This window comes from Xyrauchen texanus, chromosome 8, assembly GCF_025860055.1.
Source record: "Xyrauchen texanus isolate HMW12.3.18 chromosome 8, RBS_HiC_50CHRs, whole genome shotgun sequence".
Taxonomy (NCBI): Eukaryota; Metazoa; Chordata; class Actinopteri; order Cypriniformes; family Catostomidae; genus Xyrauchen; species Xyrauchen texanus.
The window spans coordinates 18,993,474-19,017,461 of NC_068283.1; the positions used below are offsets into that span (position 1 = coordinate 18,993,474).

At 39.2% G+C, this 23,988-nt stretch overlaps 1 protein-coding gene across 1 annotated transcript in view; it reads left to right on the plus strand.

Annotated features, from left to right (window-relative positions):
- LOC127647758 (unconventional myosin-XV-like) overlaps positions 1 to 23,988 on the plus strand; it is a 53,002-nt gene extending 29,014 nt beyond the window's left edge. Inside the window, exons 29-65 of the mRNA XM_052132206.1 lie at positions 1,334 to 1,406; positions 2,210 to 2,401; positions 4,170 to 4,276; positions 4,394 to 4,476; positions 4,709 to 4,712; positions 5,103 to 5,228; positions 6,392 to 6,592; positions 6,725 to 6,789; positions 6,869 to 6,979; positions 7,540 to 7,615; positions 7,705 to 7,846; positions 8,072 to 8,162; positions 8,602 to 8,740; positions 8,864 to 8,979; positions 9,100 to 9,159; positions 9,967 to 10,042; positions 10,140 to 10,255; positions 10,577 to 10,695; positions 11,034 to 11,175; positions 11,269 to 11,380; positions 11,886 to 11,960; positions 12,529 to 12,734; positions 12,830 to 12,972; positions 15,790 to 15,862; positions 16,927 to 16,999; positions 17,115 to 17,188; positions 17,310 to 17,392; positions 17,483 to 17,613; positions 18,010 to 18,104; positions 18,177 to 18,254; positions 18,361 to 18,457; positions 18,570 to 18,730; positions 18,879 to 19,012; positions 22,351 to 22,484; positions 22,567 to 22,700; positions 23,509 to 23,649; positions 23,831 to 23,988. Of these exons, the coding sequence (XP_051988166.1) occupies positions 1,334 to 1,406; positions 2,210 to 2,401; positions 4,170 to 4,276; positions 4,394 to 4,476; positions 4,709 to 4,712; positions 5,103 to 5,228; positions 6,392 to 6,592; positions 6,725 to 6,789; positions 6,869 to 6,979; positions 7,540 to 7,615; positions 7,705 to 7,846; positions 8,072 to 8,162; positions 8,602 to 8,740; positions 8,864 to 8,979; positions 9,100 to 9,159; positions 9,967 to 10,042; positions 10,140 to 10,255; positions 10,577 to 10,695; positions 11,034 to 11,175; positions 11,269 to 11,380; positions 11,886 to 11,960; positions 12,529 to 12,734; positions 12,830 to 12,972; positions 15,790 to 15,862; positions 16,927 to 16,999; positions 17,115 to 17,188; positions 17,310 to 17,392; positions 17,483 to 17,613; positions 18,010 to 18,104; positions 18,177 to 18,254; positions 18,361 to 18,457; positions 18,570 to 18,730; positions 18,879 to 19,012; positions 22,351 to 22,484; positions 22,567 to 22,700; positions 23,509 to 23,649; positions 23,831 to 23,932 (4,085 nt within the window). The 3' untranslated portion in view covers positions 23,933 to 23,988. The remainder of the gene's footprint in view (positions 1 to 1,333; positions 1,407 to 2,209; positions 2,402 to 4,169; positions 4,277 to 4,393; positions 4,477 to 4,708; positions 4,713 to 5,102; positions 5,229 to 6,391; positions 6,593 to 6,724; positions 6,790 to 6,868; positions 6,980 to 7,539; positions 7,616 to 7,704; positions 7,847 to 8,071; positions 8,163 to 8,601; positions 8,741 to 8,863; positions 8,980 to 9,099; positions 9,160 to 9,966; positions 10,043 to 10,139; positions 10,256 to 10,576; positions 10,696 to 11,033; positions 11,176 to 11,268; positions 11,381 to 11,885; positions 11,961 to 12,528; positions 12,735 to 12,829; positions 12,973 to 15,789; positions 15,863 to 16,926; positions 17,000 to 17,114; positions 17,189 to 17,309; positions 17,393 to 17,482; positions 17,614 to 18,009; positions 18,105 to 18,176; positions 18,255 to 18,360; positions 18,458 to 18,569; positions 18,731 to 18,878; positions 19,013 to 22,350; positions 22,485 to 22,566; positions 22,701 to 23,508; positions 23,650 to 23,830) is intronic.

Below are 23,988 nucleotides of genomic sequence, written 5' to 3' on the forward strand. Positions count from 1 at the left end.
GCACTTCAAAAAATAGATTGCATCATGAGGAAGGAAAATTATGTGGATATATTGAAGCTCAAGACATCAGCCAGGAAGTTAAAGCTCGGTCGCAAATGGGTCCTCCAAATGGACAGTGATCATAAAGTTGTGGCAAAATGGCTTAAGGCAATGCTACCAAATACTAACACAATATATGTAAACTTCTGACCCACTGGGAATGTGATGAAAGAAATAAAAGCTGAAATAAATAATTCCCTCTACTATTATTCTGACATTTCACATTCTTAAAATAAAGTAGTGATCCTAACTGATCTAAGACAGGGAATGTTTTCTACCATTAAATGTCAGGAATTGTGGAAAAAATGAGTTTAAATGTATTTGGCTAAGATGAATGTAAACTCCTGACTTCAACTGTACATTTCGATCCTGGTTTTAGCTTTACGGTAAACTTCCTGTTGCACAAAATCCTGTTGCATGATTACTTTAAAGTCAGACTTCAATTTCAGTAAGGGATTCACTTTAAACTTGAATTCAAATCAAATCTACATACAAATCCTTGGCTCAAAACTAGTTATTTTGGTGTAACCAAGCCTCAGTTTTACATTTCATCTTAACACTTTACGACAAGGTTTAATTTGATAAAATTAGTTAACTATATTAGTTAAAATGAACTAACAATGAACAAAAAGTTTAACATAAATGTATATGTTAAAATTTGTTAATGTATTATGAACTAACATGAAATAACAATGAACAGTAGAATTAACATAAATTAACATTTACCAAAAAATAAACTTGCTCAATATTTGTTCATTAAATATATATTGTAAAGTGCTACAGCACTATCATATGTTAATATAATTTCTTTATTTTATTAATATGAATAATGTTCATGAAATATTGATTTAATTAATACAAAATAAAATGTATGCATGTAAGTATCAAAAGAAAGCCTAGCAAAATATAAAATTAGATTTTTGAGGCATAGTGGGTGTAAAATTAGGCTATGAATGAGACATTGTTCATTAGGAATGTTGGAGAACAAATCTTTTGAGATTGCCTTGTTTAGCATGGAAGAGATACACACACTTACATAATGCAAGAAAGAAACAATAGCTTGCAAACACCAAATGAAGTATTTTATAAATGCTCTTCCATCACTATAATCTTCATAAATCAACCTGGCAGGTTCCTTTGTATCTCTAAACCCTCTGGAGACAATTGTGTAAAGCTCAGCTATATCTGATGATACCTGATCTGGTGTTAAACAGAATATAAAAAAGACATTTGCTTGTTGTCTTCACTCATGCCTGTCTAACCTCAGCTGTTAAACGTCATGTTATATTGGCAGGATTATCGTTCCTGTGCCCCGTGCACTCCTGGACTAGTGGGGAGGAATTGGCTGGAGATATTCTACAACACAGGTACAAAACCAAGCAACCTAATCAAGCTATTTAAAATACTACAGTATGTGAATCAGTTCCCACAAAACACCATATTAACACCTTTGTCTTTTTATCACCATATTTTCTGTTTCATTAACTAATTTTACTTGCAAATTTTTCTAAACACCTAACCCTTAGTATTGACTTTAGCACATACATCATCCCTCACTATTTGTGGCAAGGGCCTAGTTTATTTTGGTAAACTTTTCTATTACTATTTCATATGAAGAGATGGTGCATTTTTGCCTGATGTATAATAAGAAAAAACAATAAACCTTCACTAAAGGAGAGGGACCCCAGCCACATATAGGGACAGAATGACATAGAGACATAAGTGGGCTCTTTTTACTTGGGTCAGTAAGAGACCACATAGCAATGCCCTAGCAACCACCCAAAACACCCTAGCAACCACATAGCAATGCATTTAAAATCACTCAGAACACAGAAACCACATGGCAATGGCATCCACACACAACATCCTAGCATCATACCGGTGAGTTTTGCATGGGCAAGCACCACTCACATAGTTTGTAAAAATGTCATGTTAAAATCTAGTTAACCCAAGAACTCTTCTCTTGTCACATTTTAGTCTGTTTAAGTTATGTAATATTTCCATGTATTAGTCTTCATTAGAAGACTTTTCATATGCTGTATTCCAGTCATTAGTGCATGGCTGATTCTTTCAAGCATGTTGGGATAAGTAGAGTATATAATGAGCCCTTCAGTATCTCTGCCATCTGTAATTTAGCTGAAATGAATAGTTCCATTAATTGGCTCCACAGGGGTGTGACGGAGGCCTGGAAGGGTTGCTCAGTCATCATGAAAGAGCATGGACAGTGGGCAGAGCTTGCAGGACACGATTACGTAATGGACTTGATCGCAGACATGGAGCTGATGAAAAATTTTCCAAAGCAAAAGTCTTACTTCATCATCTCGGCTGAGAGTCCCACCAGAACCAGACCCAATGCCAGTCTGTCAGTATCTGTATAATACTGCCTCATTTTTAGTCTCATTTGAGTAATCTAGATTAATTAACACTGGAAATGGATTATGTGCACTGTTCATAGGTACGAATTGTGTTTAAATAGGCCTGCTCTGCTTGCTTAACGATGAAGTGTGTAATTTGTGCTGCACTAGTGTCACCAAATGGAATTGCAATTTGTTTGTTTGAGCGGACCAGCTGGACCAAACATTACATTTATTCAACTAATGGTGTGAGTATGGGGCTGGGCTACCATTTTTCCAAATAATGTAAGATGGGATGAGTATTCAAAACACTGAAATCAGAAATCATTATTTTTGCAATTCTGTATGGTGCTGCTAGTGCCGCAGAAATTAAACACTTCACCCTTAAAAAAAAAAACCATAATATTGCTTGTCAAGTGCAGTTTTTATTTCCTGTGTTGAGATATATCCAATTGAAAGAGGAAGTTAAGTTGGGACATATCAATGGGCTTGTACCCTATAAGAAAAATAACCAATAGGTTTTACTTTACTGGCCCTATTTTAAAAGTAGTAAACTATAAGCATCCGTCACATTCGCAAAATCAGCAGCCATGGCCGTGAAGTGTTTGTATTTTCATGCAAGTATGCGCTAAGTCTAAGTGCAAGTGGGTTTGGCGAAATTACAATAAACAATAATTATGCTTAGAATTAGTGCTCTCACCCCATGTCACAGTCATGATTGTCTGTTGCATTTGGTGTTCAGGGGAGGGACATTTGATTTGGATGTTTTTGGTCCATTTTCCTACAAGAGGAATACTGTATATTAATGTGCATATATACTGAAAGTGAAATCAACTTTTGGGAGTATATTGGCATATGCTTTCAAAGCGAATAGACATTTAAAGTAAGGCTGTCAAATTAACGTGTTACAATTATTTACATAAACAATTATTTGTAATAAATGTACACCATTAATCATACACCCTGACCGTAATAAGGAATATTCCTACCAAGCAGTCATGCTTAAAGTACTACCTTCATGTTTTTACGAGTCTCAGTCAGCACTCAGCAGGGGGCAGTAAGTGCAATGAAGCTGCACACATCAAAGAAATGCCTTTGTAATAGTCTAGCTCAGACAGATTTCAGTTGCAAAATGGATTCCTGTGGACTGTAGCCCAATGATAAGCTTATGTTCAAACAATATATTGCTTTCTAAAGGCACTTTTTGTATTGTCTAATCAATGCTTTACTCATCTGCCACAGTCAGGGGCGAAAATGTCATCAAAATGTTGGGGGGGACAATAAACAACAATTCTCAAGAGCAATTTTTAAAGGGGACACCAAGGTTTTTTTGTTGTTGCCCCGTTTGCATTTGTATTATTTTATTTCTTATATCATCATATTATTTACAATACACATATTTTAATGATATTTTAGGGGGGACAACCCTCAGATAGGGGGGGTCCTGACTCTCCCGACCCCCCGCGATTTCCGCCTATGGCCACAGTAACGTATTGTATTTTAATTATGTGAATTGTTATATTATATATATATATATATATTTCTAATTATTTAAATAGAATTGTTTGGAATTATTTCATCAATTAATTGTGATTAATAATTTGGCATATCATATAATTAATTTTAATAAATATTTTATCAATTGACAGCCCTAGTATAAATCTTTAAGGCACGAATGGTGGAATATGTAACTTCAAAGTGTCCAAGGTGCGAAAAGTTTTTATTGTATTAATGTAGTGTTAACTGATATTTTGCCCTCAATATGAACTTTCACAGGGCTCTGTTTGGAAGCGGATTTGATTCCGATGATGACAGCTCATTTGTTCTGCCTCAGGCAAAGGCCAGCTCCAGCCTCCCCGATTCAGATGGATATTACAGCCATGGTCAGCTGGTTATACTTGCTTTCAAGATGCTTTTATACTTTATTTATTTATGCATATACTCCATATCCAAATTATATGATTTCTGTTATTTTCCCAATAACTATGACCAACCAATAGAATCAGACTTCAGTGAGGCTCCAACTCAGAAAGGCATGGACAGATATCTTGACAGTCTGTTTGACCCAGTGCTGTCTGATGGGGTAAGTCAAATATTTGGGGAAGCAGCTTAAAAATACAACATAAATGTATGCATAATAGACCAAGACATTTCATCTTCAGATTGTAAGTGATTGAGTGTATCAAATGTACTCTGTTGGCGCCAGGCCTCCTGCATTGAAGGTGATTAAGTTATCTGTTTACAGTATTTTTTACAGAATTAAATTCCACTTTTATTTTTTTGCCAATAACATTAAAATATTATGCCTTTGAGAGAATGTCTGGTGTTTTTAAACTCCTGTAGAGGTATGGCAGTGGGATTTAAATGGACTAAATCATGTTTTTTCTTGTTGCAAACAAAGAAATAATTCAGGCCACCTGTAAAAATAAGCATGTAAACCATAAAGCTGAAAAAAGTGCACAAATAGCACAACAATAATACATTTTTGGTCACTTAAACATTCTAGAATGGAAAGTTAAAGCCTGATTTCTGTGGGCAAAGCCAGCGCAGCTCTCTCTCTTTTTGGCAATAGTAAATGGGCCATGCTCCTTTTAGAGAGTATAAGGTACTCCCGTGGGGAGATTGATTTCTCGTTTGACTGAGTTGAGAAGGGTCCAACCTGGGTGAGAGCCTGTTTTGCTTTGCCTTGCCTTGCCTTATCTGCACTTCGGGATATGGAGAAGTCATTCAGCATATCCAGTTGTATGAAGGGAGTGGGTGGAATTGGAGGGAAGGTTGAGGACATGGATAAGCCCCTCAGAAGCAGGCCATATCCCCCAGGACTGCAGCCCGGTGGTGAGCCCTGCATCTGTTCTCTTTCTACGCTCTTCTATACCTCCCATCAATTATGCATGGATACTCCAGGGTCAATTGGTACCTAAAAGCAATTAATTGCAGGATAAACATTTAGACTTGCAAATTATTTCCAACCACACTTTTTGTTGCTAAAGCTTTGCTTGATAAATGATCTTTGGATTATTTAGAGTGACTTACTGCTTTGGTGATTTTAAGTGACTGTGCTTTTGGTGATTGGTATTCTGTTGCGTAGGCAAATGATTTGACTTTCAGTTGCTGGAGTTGCAGGAAATTCTGTAAATGTAAATGTAAATGTTGAGCCATACAAGGCACTTTCCTCACATAGGATACAATTTGGTGTCCCATTTTTCTTTTTGTAAAGCATTAGAGGCATAAATCAAACAACATTTGTCCCACATTTGCTCACAAGACAGATGATTTCCCACCTAGTATAAACAAATGTAAGATTTCTTTAATTTGTGGCAACATTTTACCCTATTCTACAGTACAGTGGAAGGAAAAGCAAAAAATCTGACTCCATTTCTTCAGTTTTTACAAAGTTGTGTTGACTGCATTTGTCAAGCTACATTTTTCAACCCTGTTTATGTGGCTTCAAAGCTAACAAACAAGGACTTAAAACCAAAATCTAATTTTAATTTCATGAGATCTTTAAAGCACAAATTGTGACTAAATCTTTAGAAAATCTAAATTCAATGTCTCATGGCAGGGTCAAGCTCGTCCATTCAATCCTGTTGTTAAACAAAACGATCAAATAAATATTTTAATTTAATTTAAGGCAAATGTAAGTTTATCAATAATGAAAAACCAGCATTTTGTCCAAAACTAGCTTGCCCCTGCTGAGCGATAGCTAAATGTAGCCTAATTTTGTTTTTTTTTGTTTTTTGTTGTCTTATTTTCTATAATTAGTTTTGAAAATAAAAAAAAATACAAACGTTTTTGGCCTCATAATGTAACCTATTTGTGGAAAGTGCCACAAACTTCATGGTGTTTATTCCATGTTCAGCAGTATTGATAATTTTTATTTCAATTTATGGAGTTGGCACAGCTGATCAGGCTTCATCTGATCAAAGCTTGCATTCAGTTATTTCATAAAGATTTGTTAAAGCAGTCTTTGCTTGCTGATCCATATTTACTGTTCTCAGCTGTGCCAGTTTTACCTGTTATGGGAGGAAAAATGATGCCACCTATACCTATGCCAGCTATGCCCACTGTACCTCATGCACCCATCCCAACCTCCGTGCCCTCAGTACCCCCAATGCCTTCAGTGTCAGCTATGCCTTCTATGCCAGCTTTTCCTGCTATGCCACCTTTCCCTAATGTGCCACCGATGCCTGATATGTCAGGTATGGACACTGTAAATCATTCTAAATAATGGTGCTTGGGACTAACTGATTCTCTGGCATGCGTTTTCCTATTGTGATAATTACATGCCCTACTTCATTTCCTTTATGTTGTGGCTCTATAAATCGCTAAAGGTGTAGATCCAGCTAATTTAGCACAGCAACAGCAAGCCATCATCAACCAGCAAGCCATCATATTGGTGAGTACATAGAGCAAGTTAGACGTCTCGAATTTGGAACTGAATGTGTTTTAATACCAAGCTACTCTGATATGCACAGGCTCATCAGATGACAATGCAAGCCATGGCCCTCCAGCAGCATATGTATAATTCATCACAGAACACACACAGTGAGCATATGCCTGCTCCCCGCTCCAGCCAGTCCAGCCCTGTGAGTATCTCTTAGCACTGATTACAAGATCTCATTACCTTAAATATCAAGATTTGAGCGAATTGATTATATTGCGAAGATAAAACCTGCAGAAGTTAAACAGAACTTAAAGTTACAGCTTGTCTAGTCTTAAATGGACATGTTTTATGCACTTATATATTGGTAGTCCAAAAGTATGAGACCACAATAAAATACTGGGATTCAAGGTCTAATTTAAACCTGGAAATAAACAAAGTTTTAGGATGTTGTAAAGTGAAATTTCTTTAACATGAATGTTAAAGAAATGTTATGATGTAAAATTCAGAAATTTGTGTAAATAGTTTGATTCAACATTTCATTCAAATGGTTATGCTGCTAATAGAATTGGAAATGAAACATCTGGTATTAAATGAGAAAAATAGTAGCAACATCACTAGTGGTCTAATGAAATTTGTGAACGCCACTGTATTGTCATGGACTTTCATGCTTATTTTTCTCATAAAACGATAAACAGTTTTTTAATTTTTTTTTTGAAAAAGCTGTTGTTATGATTTTAATCAATACATGTATCTTATTTGAAGACTAGGCAAGAAACTGGACCTGTTTCTTACAAACCAGCTCATGTTTCCACACAAAGATCACCACAGCGACAGCAGAGTATGTCATTATATCAGGCCATTTACCTTCTGGCTTCATTTTATTCTTTAAAGTGACTAATTCTTTAGTGTTTTGATATGTTTTCAAAGGCTCAACTAGAAGGGATCCACCACCAGGGGATGTAGTGAGAGGCACAATCTCAAACTCAGAACATTTACAACCGAGTCACAACATCAAAGACATCATCCAACAGTACCAGGGTAACCCTGTAAAACCAGCAGAGATTCCCAGGTGAGAAATTAACTATTTTAGATCTGACAAGCCCTTTTCACATCTTAAGGTTGAAGGACATGATAAACCGATGTTCACCCTGATCTTTTAACAAAACAACAATAAAATAGTCATTAACATCTTGCAATTAAATATATTTCTATTCAGATCTAGAACTAAACATAGGCCAAACAGCTTGCTCTAACATGTGTTTGCATTGTCTTTTTGGGCTGTTCTGTATTACAGAAGGGAAGCTAAAGTGTTTTTGAAGAAACCAGATCCCCATGATGAAGCTATGATGATTCTAAAAGACCAGATGAATGCTGCACCTTCACAGGTAGAACGTAGTCTTGTTAACTCGTAGTCAACAGATATGCTTAGTGTAATATCATATTAGATGTAAAGAATAGTAAAGGTGCCTTAAGAAACCACATTTTCTATTACTTTAAAAATGCGTGTTAAGGATTTTTCACTGAAATGTTGCTAAGAAACATTTACGAAAGTTAGAAGGACTTTTTCTGTTCTATCCATTGTATTGTCAGTGTCCTACACACCTGCCCATGACCACTTTAGTGTGTGAGAGGAGTTTATTCATTTGAATGTCATTTTAATTAAAACTATGTGAAGAATTGTCAGTTAGGGCAAATATAGAATAACTGGGATACTTTTTGTCATTGAGATGAAAGGCAAAAATTGTCTCAATTCACCTGTATTCGCCCTGTTTGTATTATCAGTGTGACTAATGCTCAATGTGTATTTATGTCACACACAACCAGAGAAAGAAGGCCTATGCTCCAGTCTCTTCCTCATCATCCACAAAGGAATTTGATTATGATGGTGGGGCAAAAAGCATAAAGACAAAGAGATCCCCTCCTGTGCCAGCTGTTAGTCAGAGATTACCTGCCCCTGCACCTGGTAAACTACAGTGATCTCTGTGATAAAAATATTTGATTATGTCATCTCATTTAAGTTCATGGCTCAATATAGAGACCACATTGGTGTGGCTATAACAAGTCACTGTGGTATGTTGTGTTACAGTATCTAGAGAACTTCCAGTAGAAGAGGAGAATATTCAGACTAAGCTGCACAAGAGGAGCAGTGAGGAGCAATACACCTACACCAATGTGCCCTGGAAAATTTATCTGAGAAAAGAGGTTAGTGTACTGTGTACTTTTAAGTGAGGTGTCAACAGGATAAAGTACTTTTTCAACTAAAACATTATCTTTTTTTAAAAGGGTGGCATGTGTGTGTTTTCTTTTCTTTCTTTTTTTTAGATTTTTTATCCAAAAGACAGCTTCAATCACCCGCTGTTACTAGAACTCTTGTTTAAACAGGTTTGATTTGTTTTTCTCAGTTCACTTTGTGTATTTTGTTACTTTTCTGAAAGTCTTATCTTAAAGGGATAGTTCACCCAAAAATTAAAATTCTCTTATCATTTACTCACCCTCATGCTTTCCCAGATGTGTATGACTTCTTTCTTCTGCTGAATACAAATAAAGATATTAGAATAATATTTCAGCTCTGTAGGTCCATACAACTTTGGAGCTCCAAAAGACAACATAAAAGTAATCCATATGACTCCAGTGGTTTAATCAATGTCTTCTGAAATGATCCAATCGATTTTAGGTGAGAATAGACTAAAATGTAACTATTTTTTCACTGTACATCTTGCAAATGTGTTCTCTAGGCACAATCATGACTTCAAGCTTGATTACACTTCCTAGTGCTTGATGCATGCACATAGCGCTAGATGGTGATAGGAAGTTCAATCGAGCTTAAAGTCATGATCGCCAAGGAGACTGCTGATTTTAAGATCTATAGAGAAAAGGGAGTGACATTTTGGTCTGTTCTCACCTAAAACCGATTAGATTGCTTCGGAAGATATGGATTTTTCCACTGGAGTTGTATGGATTTCTTTTATGCTGCCTTTATGTGCTTTGGAGCTTTTTGGTCACCATTCACTTGCATTGTAAGGACCTAGAGAGCTGAAATATTCTTCTAAAAATCTTTGTTTGTGTTCTGCAGATGAAAGAAAGTGATGGCATGAAGGTGAGTAAATCGGTGAACTATCCCTTTAAAGGTATTCAGGTTTATTGTTTAACAGCTTAACATCCATAATTACATTATATCTTTCATCTCAGATTGTCCATGACACATTCTCAGAAGCTTGCATTCGCATTACAACAGAGGAGAGGCAGAAGATGAAATCTCTCTTTGGTATGATTCTCTTATGTATACATTGAGGTCATATAATAATTTTAACTCTGCTTATGAGGAGGGTTGGTTTTCTATTGTGTCTTGTGCATGGTTACAGCTGAGCACAGCATTGACATCAATGCCGCAATCCAAGATGAGAATGTTAAGAAGAAGGTTGTAGTTGCAGCAAAAGACACCTGGGATATCTACTTCTCACGCCTCTTCCCAGCATCCGTAAGAAATCTTGCTCTGGTTAACCCTGCTGAAAAGACCAACCCTAGTCCAGCATGAATTTATATACTGGTCCAGACTGGTTTATGTTGGATATAGTGCTAATCTATTTAGTTATCATAGCCATAGTGAAGCTGGTTAAGCTGGTGGACCAGCATGGTTCTGGTAAAGCTGTTTTTCAGTCTTGTTGGTTAAGCTAGTGAGGGAAACCAGCAACCCATGCTGGGCCAAAACATGACATATGCTGGTATTTTCAGCAGGGATATTCTACTTCATAATGCCATTTACACCTGCTAGTAAAAAACTGTCTGTTGGTTCACACAGGGCAGTGTGGGAACAGGTGTCCAGGTGCTGTCAGTCTCTCATAGAGGGATCAAGCTTTTAAAGATGGTCAGGAGCAGTGCAATAGCCCCAGACTACTTCAGAGTTCTGCGACCCTACAGGTACAGTCAAGGGCTGTTAAAGGGATAGTTCACCCAAAAATGAAAATTCTCTCATCATGTACTCAACATCATGCCATCAAAGATGTGTATGACTTTTTGTCTTCTGCAAAACTCAAACAAAGATTTTTAGAAGAATATTTCAGTTCTGTAGGTCCATACAATGCAAGTGAATGGTGGCCAGACATATTTGGGTGAACTATTCCTTTAATGAGACAGTATTTGCATTTTCTTAAATAATTGAAATTATTAGGATTAATATTGATACCAATGGCACAACATACATGATCCTTTTTTAGCTAGTTGTGGATGATTCTGTGATCATGTCTCATCTCTTACAGCTGTACAGACATCATGTTTGTCACCATTCCCTCCAAAAACATGCTGGAGTTCAACCTCACCAATGAGAAGCTGATTCTGTTCTCTGCCAAAGCTCCTCAGGTCAAAACCATGATTGACTACTTCATCACAGATCTGAAAAAGGTCAGTAGCCTACAGTCTTGCCACACTGGGTCACTTCAGAGATTATTGGTTGCTGTGCTGTGAAGTGAGTAATTGTGCTCTTTCCTACTTAAGGATTCAGACTATGTAGTTGCTGTACGTAATTACATAACAGATGACAGAACACTGCTGAGTTTCCACAAGGGAGACATCATACGCTTACAAAAGATGGACGGCCTGGACGCAGGTGAGACTGCTTTCATCCAAGAGTGTTTATGAAGTTTGTTACAATCCTTGAGCAAGAACTAGCTATATTTTACATTTTACATGTATGCATTTGGCAGACTCTTTTATCCAGAGTGATTCAATGTATACATTTTATTGTGTATTCCCTAGGAGTTTTAATTTTCCCTGAATTAAAATTCATTTTGATGTTTTTTTTTTTGGGACTTCAACAGTGACAGGGATCAAGTATATAAAAATGTTAGAAACTAGCGTGAAAAAAAGATATCTGAGAACTTGGCACAAATTGTACTTTGAGCTGCATTTTATGAATGAAAGGTTCAATACAAATAAAATGTATTATTATTTAGTTATTTTAAAATCCACATATATACTTACTGTTTTAATGAGTTATCGACTACTAAATGGTTTAATAATTACAACCAAATAGTATACTTAGGGTGTAAATGATGTTGCTGTTTGAAGTTTAAAGGCTCATAACTTGTTCATCAAATTTGACTGTTTCACAGGGCAGTGTTATGGTTGCATAGTGAAAAAGAAGGTGATTCGACTTGAGGAATTAAAAAGAGACACACCTGATTTTGGTGGGTCGGTGTGTGACACCTGCATGAAGTGCTATTTTGATTCTTGATGTGCTGTTTGACTGTTATGCACTGCACTTGGCAGCGTCATTTCAACTGACTTGTTAGTCTTATATCTGGTGTTCATCTGATGTCACTTGCATGAACGGATGCACCAATTTAGACATCCTGTTTAATATGATAACCAATATTCATTTTTATGCTATGCCCAATGATTTTAATAATAGACCAATTGTGATAATTAACAAAAAAAATGCTAATATTTGATGATACCGATATAATCACCAATATAGCATGCATCCCTAAATGCATGGATAGAGACTGTGTCCCTTTCTTACATTTACATTTACATTTATGCATTTGGCAGACGCTTTTATCCAAAGCGACTTACAGTGCACTTATTATAGGGACAATCCCCCCTGAACAACCTGGAGTTAAGTGCCTTGCTCAAGGACACAATGGTGGTGGCCGTGGGGTTAGAACCAGTGACCTTTTGATTAACAGCCCTATGCTTTAGCCACTACGCCACCACCACTCTTTCACACATACCATGTCCTTGTTTTGCTAAAAGGCTGGAAGTTTGGTGCCATCCATGGGCGATCTGGGGTTTTTCCTGTGGAGTTTGTACAGCCAGTGGCTGCTCCAGACTTCATTAACATTCCTTTGGATAAGAAAGAGGAACCCAAGAATAAGCAGGGTCGTGTGGCTGCCTCGGCTGCTGTGGCTGTGGCCGTTGGGTCTACCGCTGCAGCCTATGAACTGGACCGCTCCATTGAGGTTTGTGTTCTCTTTAAGCATATAGACTGGAATTCTTGATCCTTTTTGCTACAGATCTCTCAGAGTGCCATTGTATTGATGTGCCTCACCTCTAGGTGGCATCTCCAGTCAGTGACTATGCAGAGGCCTACGCTAGCAGTTCTGACATGGACCTTGATGAGAGAATCCTGCAGAACAGCCAATACAACATGGGAGAGTTTGCCAAGAAGTACTTCAGAGGGGCCCTGAGGAAAGGCGGGTCAGTTGATGTCATCCTGAAGCATTAATAATAATGATTACAATAATACATTAAATTTATGAAGCACCTTTCCAGAGCTCAAGGATGCCTTAACAGAGAACTGTCACAAAAACTCAGTTCAGCTAGTACAGTCATTGAGAGTGAATACATAACACGTTAAGATAAATAACACTGAGAAAACAAGAATGTTTTAAGCTGAGATTTAAACTCAGAGATAGAAGAGATGCTGAAAAGAGTCAGAGGGGTGTGAATTCCATATATTGGGTGCTACTATGCTGAATGATCTTCTCAGTAGAGAGACGAGATCTAGGGACAGAAAGGAGTACGGTTCAAGAAGACCGAAGTGAGTGGATCGGGTTGTAGGGGAGAAGCAATTCACTAAGATAGTGAGGTGCCAGACCATGAAGTGATTTAAATGTAAGCAGGATTAGTTTATATTTGATGCGAAACAAAACTGGTAACCAGTGAAGTTCAAACAGGAATGACCTGAGCACTTGTATGTGTAAGAATTCTAGCAGCAGAATTTGTAATATATTGCAACCTAGCAATAGAGTTAGCAGGTAAACCAATGAAGAGAGCATTGCAATAGTCAAGAGGTGAGGATATAATGCATGAACCACTGTTTCAGTGTCTTTGAGACTGATAAAGGGACGAAGGCGAGCAATGCGGCGAAGGTGAAAGAAGGCAATTTTAGATACAGATTTTATATGAGCTTCAAAAGTGAGGGAGGGATCAAAGATGATACCTACATTTTTTACAGTATTGGATGGTTTAATGAAAGTGCCATCAATATCAGATCCACAAGATGCACATATTTGAATGTCATCAGCATAACAGTGGTAACTGAAACCGTGGTGGTGAATGAGTTGACCCAAAGGAAGTATATACAGTATATAATAAATAGTAGAAGTCCAAGAACTGATCCCTTTAGGGACACCTAATATCAGGGAAACAATAGGTGACTGATAATTTTGCATTGAAATACCAGGAGAGAGCAGCACCAGTAACACCAACATCCAAGAGGTGGGAGAGAAGTTATTCATGGCAAAAAAGTATCAAAAGCAGAACTAAGATCAAGTAATAGAAGAATGGAGAGAGAACAAGAGTCACCAGTGAGTAGTAGGTCATTGACAACCCTTACAAGGGCAGTTTCAATACTGGTAAGAGGGCAAAAGCCAGACTGAAAGGGGTCAAAAAGAACATTTTGAACAAGGATAGATTGTAACTGTGAAGCAACAACTCTTTCCAGTATTTTTTTTTTAAATGAATGGTTAGAGATAGGTCGAAAATTAGAAAGAACAGTTGGGTCCAAGTTCGATTTTTTAAGTACTGGAGTTACAGCCGCAGTTTTAAGTGGTAACGGGAGAGAAGCAGAAGCTAGAGATCTGTTTATGAAATGTGAGATAGGTGCAGAGATGACAGAATGACGGAGGGATATGGGAGCGGGATCAAGTCGGCAAGAAGAAGGATTAGACTTCAGTATTAAGTCACTGATAGAGCAGGGTGTTGTAGGAGTAATACTAGACAAGAGTGTCAAATATTGTCAAGAGTGGTCTGGCATAAAACTTAAATCTGAAGCCTCATCTATAAAGCACTGGCAGACAGCATTCAACTTTTCCTGGAAATAATTCCAAAAGAAAAACAAAGCTCATCAGATGCATGGACATCATAAACTGGAGGTTAGGTGAGCTTATTTATCGTGTCAAACAAAACCTTGGGCCTATTGCTTGCTTTATTGATAATTGCAGAGACATAGTTAGACCGTGCAGAGTTCAGAGCAATTTTGTATGCGTTGAGGTGTTCAATGAGAGCTAGATGGTGACAGTAAGACCTGTTTTCCTATAAAGCTTCTCAAGCTGTCTACCAGTGACTTTTAAGGCCTGGATCTCAGGTGTATACCAGGGGGAGTGTGGGAGGAGGGAACAGAATAGGATCATGCTCATGCAAAATTTCAGAAATAACAGAGTGGTACTTAGAAAGTATCAATGAAGGATAGAAGACAACAGAGACATCAGAAATTGCAGAGGAAGCGATGGAAGCAGGTAGACTAAAACTAAATTCACTAAGCTTATGATCAGAGATGCCAGTGTCAAACGGAGACACTACAGCAATATCAAACCCAAATGTGTACAGATTAAATCAAGAATATAACCATGATTATTAGTAGAAAAAGACACCCGTTGAGTCAAAAACAGACAATAATTTAGAAGAATTAGAGCAAACTGTATCCAAATGAATTTTAAAGTCACCAAGCAGGAGGATACGTGATGATGAAGCACAGGCAAGAGTCAACAGTTCACTGAGTTTGGAAAAAAGTCAGATTGAGCCTTAGGAGGACAATATAGTAGAATAATTGTGAGAGGACAGTGAGAATCAGCATTCAATACCATAAATTCAAATGTATTTGTGTTGTGGAAATCAAGTTGGGTGAAACGCAAATCATTTCGACAGATGACAGCAAGGCCACCCCCCTTGCCATGTAACCACAGTCTGGACAGGTGTTTATATCCATCTGGTGTAAGAAGGTTCAGCTGCAAATAATCATTGGGTACTCGCCAAGTTTCAACAAGTAGTAACATATCAAGGTTATTGTCAGTGATTATTTCATTGAGGTAAGAGGCTTCATCAGAGATGGAATGAGAATTCAGAAGAGCAAAGTGGCGACATGAAACATCAGGGTTGATCTAAGAATTATGGTGCTGGTCATCGCTGTTAAGATATATCAACGTTTATAAGGAGCTCTTATCCTCACAGCTACTCTGTACAATAAAGAAAAAATGGTAATTGTCAAAATGACATTTTGCTTGTATTTTGCAGTGATTTGTATAAGAAAAAGTCGAAGAAAGGAAAGGATGCCAGGGAACCATCAGAAATGGTGAAATATTCCAAGGTAAAGAATGCATACCACCATTTATCAGAATGGAATTGACCAAAGGTTCACACAGTATTTTTTTTTCTCATTAAAAAAGTTTTACACTCAAAGACATTAAAGCTAGGGTGTGCAATCTTTTCCAGAAACATTTTTTGTTATACTGGTTGAAAGTTTCTTCACATCCTGATAGCAATCAATAATTTAAGTGGTTTAAATGTATGTATGTATATATATATATATATATATATATATATATATATATCTTCTGTGGAAGGGACAGGACTAAAAAAGGATCGACCAATCATTGCACTCGGTCCGAATGTAATGATAGGATGTCCTTCCTGTCTGTCAATCTATATTTGCATACCGCCGCACAACTTGTTTGTGCAGACAATCACACGTCAGCTGCATGGGTTCCTTAACGCTGTGCAGAGCAACCGCGAGAATGGAAGGTGAACCGCAGCTAAATGATGTTCCTCCTGAACCAGCAGTAAAAGGAAACAAGAGAAGAAAGACTGTGTTAGAAACTTCTACAACGAAAAAATGTCTGGACCAAGTGTGTGCTAAAAGTAGAATTAACATTGGCATTGCTTTTCCACACTGGAGGAAACTGATGATTATGATTTGTTTTTGTTATATTTTGTTAATGTAATGAGTCTCTCCCTTTGGTCCCCCCTTAGACTCTGTTCTGTGTGTGTGTGGGTTCATGTGTGATGGGGAGGTGTGGCTTTTTAGACATCTCTGAAGCGAGGATGGGCTCTATGTTTTCATAGTGGATTACTCACCCTAGCTCAAATAGTAATTTTTATCATGAGCACTAACATGAGATGAAGACTAAATATATCAATAACTTTTTTAAAGCTGTTTTATTCTACATTGAGAGGGTCCACTCAGGGGGGCTGCCATGTTAGAATCACATGACCAGCTGAATACTACTCCCTTAAAGGGATAATTCACCCAAAAATGACTGCCCATGTCGCCCATGTCTAAATCCGCCACTGAGTTATCTGGCCATGAAATGAGTCCTCATAAAGGTTTCTTTGATGTCTGTGCTGTTTATTCTTTTTGTTTTGGTTATGTAGTCCCCTATTCAAGAGTCTCTGATTGAGTTCACTGATGAAAATATAAACAAAGTAGCTGCAGAGATTTTTCTTGGTAAGTGAGAAAATCCCACTTCCATCCATCCATCCATCCATCCATCCATCCATCCATCCATCCATCCATCCATCCATCCATTATGTTTTCCACTGTAATACTCTATATTTTTCAGCTATAATGAAGTTTATGGGGGACTACCCTATGAAAGGCCAGTCTGAGCAGGACATTGTCAGCACTTTCCTGAGGGTATATTACTCTTTATATAACCCACCAAGCCTTCATCATTAAATATTTACATACACAAGGCAGGAATATGCTTAATGTTTTGATGCCTAACTTTGACATGAGCTCAATCTTCCTTTTGCAGCTGAGTGGAAAGTATGGACTGATGAGCGATGAAGCTTACTGCCAAGTGCTCAAGCAGATCACTGGGAACACCAGCTCCAAGACGTAAGCTTCTTTCTGAGTAGGAAAATCCCATAGACTCATCTGGCTGTGCTAGGCAGAGGGTTAATGTTTTTTTTTTTGCCTGTTTCACAGGGAGAGCTGCCAAAGGGGTTGGAGGCTGCTCTACATCCTCACTGCATACTACAAATGTTCAGAGGTGCTCAAACCTTACCTGCTTAAATACCTCCAAGATATCTGTGCAAGTCAAGGGATACATTTTCAAGGTAGAATACTCTTATAACTTTATGTCCCTGGTGGGAAATCCATCTGAAGCTGGTAGCTGTGTTTTGGAACATGATGATTGGTCCAAGCTGGTCATTTTTTGCCTAGTCTAAACTGGTCAATAGCTAGTCAGCTGATAGACCAACTTGGACCAGAAGCAAAAAACTACCAAATCAGCTGGTTTCTGGAAAATGGTGGCTGGTTGACCAGCTTGGACCAACTAATAACCAACTTAGATTAGCTAGAAACCAGTTACCATTTTTATTTTAAACACAGCGACCAGTCTAATGTAGATTTCCAGTAGGGATTTCAGCTATTGATTTCACAATGATTAAAAAATAAGAAAATCAGAGGTTCCTCGGTAGGTTTGTACAGTATGTATGTTTTAATGTTGACAGGTATTGCCAAGGCTTGTGAGCAGAATCTAAGGAAGACGTTCCAATTTGGTGGGCGTGTTGAGTATCCTAATGGCATGGAGCTGAAGGCTATGCTGGTTAGTTGCTCATTATAATATAAAGTTATAGTATTTTTCCAATCTGTGCTTAATTTAGTCATTATTTGCAAGGCTGGACGGAGCTCCAAACGGCAGTTGTTTCTGCTTCCTGGTGGAATTGAACGGCACCTAAAAATCAAAACCTGCTCAGTAAGATAACTTATTTTAATCTTACTTCATAAATATTTAATGCAGCTCAGCCAGTAAAGTAATTAATTTAATAGGACAAATTCATTTTGGTTATTTGACTGTGAAGGTGGCTTTGGATGCCATTGAAGAGCTGTGCTACGAGATGGCTCTGCATAAACTTGAGGCCTTGGACGAGTATGCTATTTTTGGGGTCACAAACAGAGGTAATGCACATTTATGTCAAAATAGCTGATAAGGTCGTTCACATATTTTAGCAAAGTGTCATTTTGCTAGTCATTCAAGTCAGCTGTGTGCATCCAATGACTCACTCTGCAGGTCAGAATGTCCGCCCCTTAAACAAAAGGGAGTACATCTTGGATATTGCTACAGAGGCTGAACAGATTGATAGCAACTACAGTCTATGGTTTCGACGAGTAATCTGGACACAGCCACTAAAGTTTGACAATGAGTTGGGAGTCACTATGCATTACAATCAGGCACGTCATCCTGACTGATTCAGTTTCCCAGATATTCATGTTTTATGCTTTTTATTGCATCGGTTACCAAAGATCTGAAGTATTTGGTCATGTTTTGTTCTAGGTTTTCTCCTTTCAAGCTACTAAAATCTTTGTTCACGTTTTGCAGGTTTCCCCTGACTACTTGAAAGGGCTGCTCAATGTCATCCCACAGGGTAAGGCCAGTGATCAACAACTTCAGCAAGTGTCAAAACTGGTTGCTCTGCAACATCGTGCCAAGGACTCAATCTACCTCCCTACACTGTAATGCCATAAATCAAGAATATTGACTTAATCAACCAAAGTTAAAATATGTTGCATATTCCTCAATAGCCAATTATTTTTTAGAATGGACATATTAGCTGAAATTGAACAATGTAGGACAGTGGTTTGTAAAGGAATATTCTGGTTTCAGTGTATGTTAAAGTTGCTGTAAGTGATTATTTTTCCATGGAAAAGTATGCAAACAAATTTTCCTACTCCCTTAAAGATATGAATGAGATAAGTATCCTGAGATATCTCACAGTCTCTGTGACAGCTGTAGACTTTGTAAACAGCAAACTAAATTTTGTTTGCGCACATTGATGCTTTTCACCTGTCAGCCATTTTGTTTATTCTCATAGTGGTTGTATTTGAAGTGGATCTTTGAGGATATTCATAATGATTGTTAGTTGAGGGTGCTATTGTGCCACTGTTGAATTTGACAGCAATAGGAACAAACAATGCTGCTCTTGTGCTTGGCTTTGGTCTCAAAATGATCTTTGGTGGGTGGGGATTTGGAGTGAGGGGGCGTGGCTAATTTAACGGCTCAATCACTTGAAAGCTTCAGAAGGCTAAAATTGCTTACTGCACATTTAAGCTTAATCGACAGCATGTGTGGCATAATGTTGACCACAAAATATCATTTCGACTTGTCACTCCTTTTCTTAAAATAAAGCAAAAACAGTGAAGCACTTAAAACAGAAGGAATGGGTCCAATCTGTAATGTTAAAAAACTCACTGTTGCAAAAGTATAGCCACAAGACACAGTAATGTCTCCTGAAGGGAAACATTTGAGAACGTCTAGGTTACTGTTGTAACCTCCGTTCCCTGATGGAGGGAACGAGACGTTGTGTCGAAGAAGTGACACTAGGTGTCTCTCTTGAGAGCCTTGCGCATCTCTGAACTTGAGAAAAGGCCAATGAGAAATTGGCAGACAGAATTTGCATGTCCCCCCTGGACATATGGGTATAAAGGGAGGGAAATGCATCTGTTCATTCAGGATTTTGCCGTAACAGTGGCTCGGTTCAGTGATGTGGCCTGGAGGACACAACGTCTTGTTCCCTCCATCAGGGAACGGAGGTTACAACAGTAACCTAGACATTTCCCGTCTGTCGCTCACTTCGACGTTGTGTCGAAGAAGCGATACTGGGGGTCCAATTTTAATCAAGCCATGCGCTGAACCGTGTACGTGCGCTGCTGACACAGGTGTAGGCAGGCAGTTGCGTGCCAAAGCGACAGGCTTTGTCAGACTGTACGTACCCTTCCCCAACACCCCATAAGATCGTCATAACCTTCTGGTTCCCTACACCCCGATATGGGGGAACAAGGCGACGTGCCAAGCATGGAGTTAAAGCGGCTGGGGCCATCTTAACGCTATCACACGCATAGGGGAAGGCATTCTTTCCCAATTCCTATTCTTTCAGGGGGAGAAAGACCCTGCGGAGACCACACCTGCCCAGGCTGGGGGAGGTAAAGAGTGGTGAAATACATGAAATACAATACACATGGGATTTCAGGTTGTATGTGGAAAATGGTGCGGTGGTAGAACCTACCTTATTGGGAGGGAGGAGTTGCTACAAACACGGCGACCGGTGGGCAGTGAGGACTGCCCAAGGGAGACGCGGGTCCGCTCGCAAGGGGACCGTACTGTGGAAAATACACACAGGAGGACAAGTCCACACGGGGGCCCGACCTGTGGAGCACCTATTCCAGTACAGAGTAATTTGAGTACTCGTATTGGGTCTGATCGGGGAATTCCTGAATTCACGGACCAGAGGGCTAGGGAGGAGTCATCCAGTGAGCCGAGTTAGTGGGATCTCCTGGGATAAGAGCCCATGATATTACCTCAGTGGAGGGAAAGGGTGCTAGGTGCAAGCGGTACACCCGGTCAGTTGTTACCGCGTTACCGAGATCTACCGGCTCGGACCTGAGAAAACACGGGATGAAACCGACTCAACCCTGAGATTGTAAAATCTCGTAAAGGTATTGGGTGTTTCTCAACCCGCTGCTCTGCATATGTCTGCTAAGGAGGTGCCTTTGGTCAGTGCCCACAAGGATGCCACACTTCTCGTCGAGTGTGCTCGAACCCGCAAGGGGGCAGGCACGGCCTGGGTGTGATAGGCCAATGCTATAGCGTCAACCACCCAGTGCGAAAGCCTGTTTGGAGACGGCGTTCCCTTTCCGCTGCTCAGAACATCTAAAGCTCTGCGTGCGGTTGAAATAGATACGCAAAGCACGTACCGGACACAGCAACGAAGGGGCTGGGTGGTTCGTGGGGATGTACCCGGCGAAACCGAGCCTGCTGCCATCCCCAAATCGCCTCCATCGCCAGCCGGGTCGTCCTCAATCCCGTGGGAAGGAGCGACGCGGGGGGTGGATGGAGTGGCTTTCTTTTTTCGGAAGGAAACCCGCGACCGCAACGTTGCCATGGTAAGGTTCTCGCAGTGAGAACATGAACCATCCACAAACGCTGCCTCGGTCTGATCGTGGCCCAGACACACGAGGCAGCGCCTGTGACCATCAGGAGCGGAGAGAACTTGACCGCATCCAGGAACTACACAGGGGCGGAAGGGCATCTTTAGAAAGACGCGTCCTGAAAAGGAAGTTCAACACCACTGTGTATTGCTCTTTTAGAGAATCAAACTCTTTCACAATATTCTCTTTTAGACAGCGCTGTCGAAGCGCCCAGGGACAAAGCTGTACTGCCGTGCAGAGAAGGAGAAAGCCGCTGATATGCACCATAGATCCAACAGCATATGCTCTTAGAGATGAGGTGAACAGTTTTGTGAATCGCAGCTTGCTGCTCACAAAACCAGTCCGCTCTGAAAAAAAATTCTGAATGTACAGACGCATTTCCCTCCCTTTATACCCGTATGTCCTGGGGCGGGACATGCAAATTCTGTCTGCCAATTTCTCATTGGCCTTTTCTCAAGTTCAGAGATGCATGAGGCTCTCAAGAGTGACCCCTAGTGTCGCTTCTTTGACACAATGTCAAAATGAGCGACAGACGGGAAACCACATATGTTGGAGACTATAGACCAGTGTCAGAAATTAGCTTTCACATTAGGGGAATTTTTTTCCCTCTTTATTTGACTTTTTTAACCTTTGTGAGGACATATTTACTTTCTAACCATTTTATACGTGAACTGTGTCTCGCCCGTTTATGTAAAATACTTCAACATAATCGTTTCATTATTACAGAAATCTTCAAGATTGATTCTCTTGCCCCACATTTAGAAGTTTGGGGCGTTTTCTGTTATTTTTTGGTAGCATTTTTGCCTGAGCCCTGCTAAATTTCTGACCCTACTATAGACTGACCTCCTCTTGTACTCTGCCATCAGTCATGAGGTTCAGGAGTATATTCCATCCCAGCTTTTTGGGCTCCAGCGGCCCCAACAATGGCTAAACATGGTGATCCAGCATAACCAGCAGATCCAGGTTCTCAGTCCTCATCAGGCCAGAGCACAATTTCTGGGTGAGGAGTTGACTCAGGAGCACAGCTGGAGACATATAACCATTTCCTCTCAAGACTGATTGTTGTGCTTGTGTCTCTGTAGGGCTCGTCAGTGCTTTTCCCATGTTTGGCTCATCATTCTTCTACATACAAAGCAGCAGCAACAATGCTATTGACACCCCATGTATACTGGCTGTCAATCAAAATGGCCTGAACTTTCTAAGCAAAGACACTCATGTAAGCTTAACCTCTTGTTTTTAGATCGTTATTAAAACAGCTTAGTCTTTAAAGTTGTAAACTACAGTGAGCCTTAAAATGGAATAAGGCACAGTCCATCAATGCACATAAAAAGTGTGTCTTTGCACTCTTATCAAAATTGAATTACTTGCTCTGCCTTTTCGGCTGACAGCCTCATATCATGATCAAATAAATTCAAATACATAAAAATAATCAAATAAATAATCAAATTCAAGAAGGATAAAATCAAACCTACATGTATTCTCGTTAAATATCCTGTTTCACTCTGAAATATGTTTGAGTACGGAAGTAAAATCAGTTGCACCTGGCATTTCACGTTGACTTTATCTTTACATTGATGTTTAATTCAGTGATTAAAGACTGTGTGAAATCACTTTAGTGGCTTTTTGTGTTTCTTTTGAGGTTATCTATATGTTGGTGTACTCATAACAGTTGACAAAATTCAGATATATGCATTTAAAATTCACAGTCTGTGTCCTCTGGGAAAATATTGACCCAAAATATTGATGACTCGTATTGCATGACACAGATTTGGGTCTAAACAAATGTTCTCTATAATGAGAATGTCCCACCCCCTGCCTCTAACAAGCTCTTTGATTTGTCCCGCCTCAAACTCAGGACAGAAAACTGTCCTAATTAAGCAAATTCATGGGGTCTTTAAACATCATCTGTTTTTAGCACTGTTGAAGTGTCCCTGTTACCCAACATAATTTTTAACCTTGTCTTTTATATTCTATACAGTATATTTGTATAGGGTTCACCCACAGCTGTTTTCAATTTTCCCCAGGAGCCAATGGTAAGGTTTCCACTGAAAGAGGTGCAGTCGTCGCGTACACAGAGGCCCACATCTGGCTCCAGCTACCCATATGTGGAGATAATGCTGGGTGACCTAATGTCTCAACGCATTACACAGTTACAGCTGGACAAGGTATGGGCTCTGAACTAACTGGTGGAGTGTAAACCTTCATTTCATATCACAACATTTTCTAATGTCATATCTGGTCATTTTAATTTAACCTTAACCTTTTAAGGTGTGTTGTTTGTATGAGTAGGTCATTTTCAATGTGAGTAACTGGGCGGAACTTATTCCAGTGTGTTTTACTTTACAGAGTCTCGAGCTGTGCCATGTCATCGCCATGCATATGGAGAACCTGCTGTCTATACGAGAGAAGAGGCTCACTCTGCCTCCCAGTGAAATCACCCTGCTCTAGTCCCCTTCCCACAGCTGTTATTTATTACCGCTTTTATGGCAATCAGACACTTATTA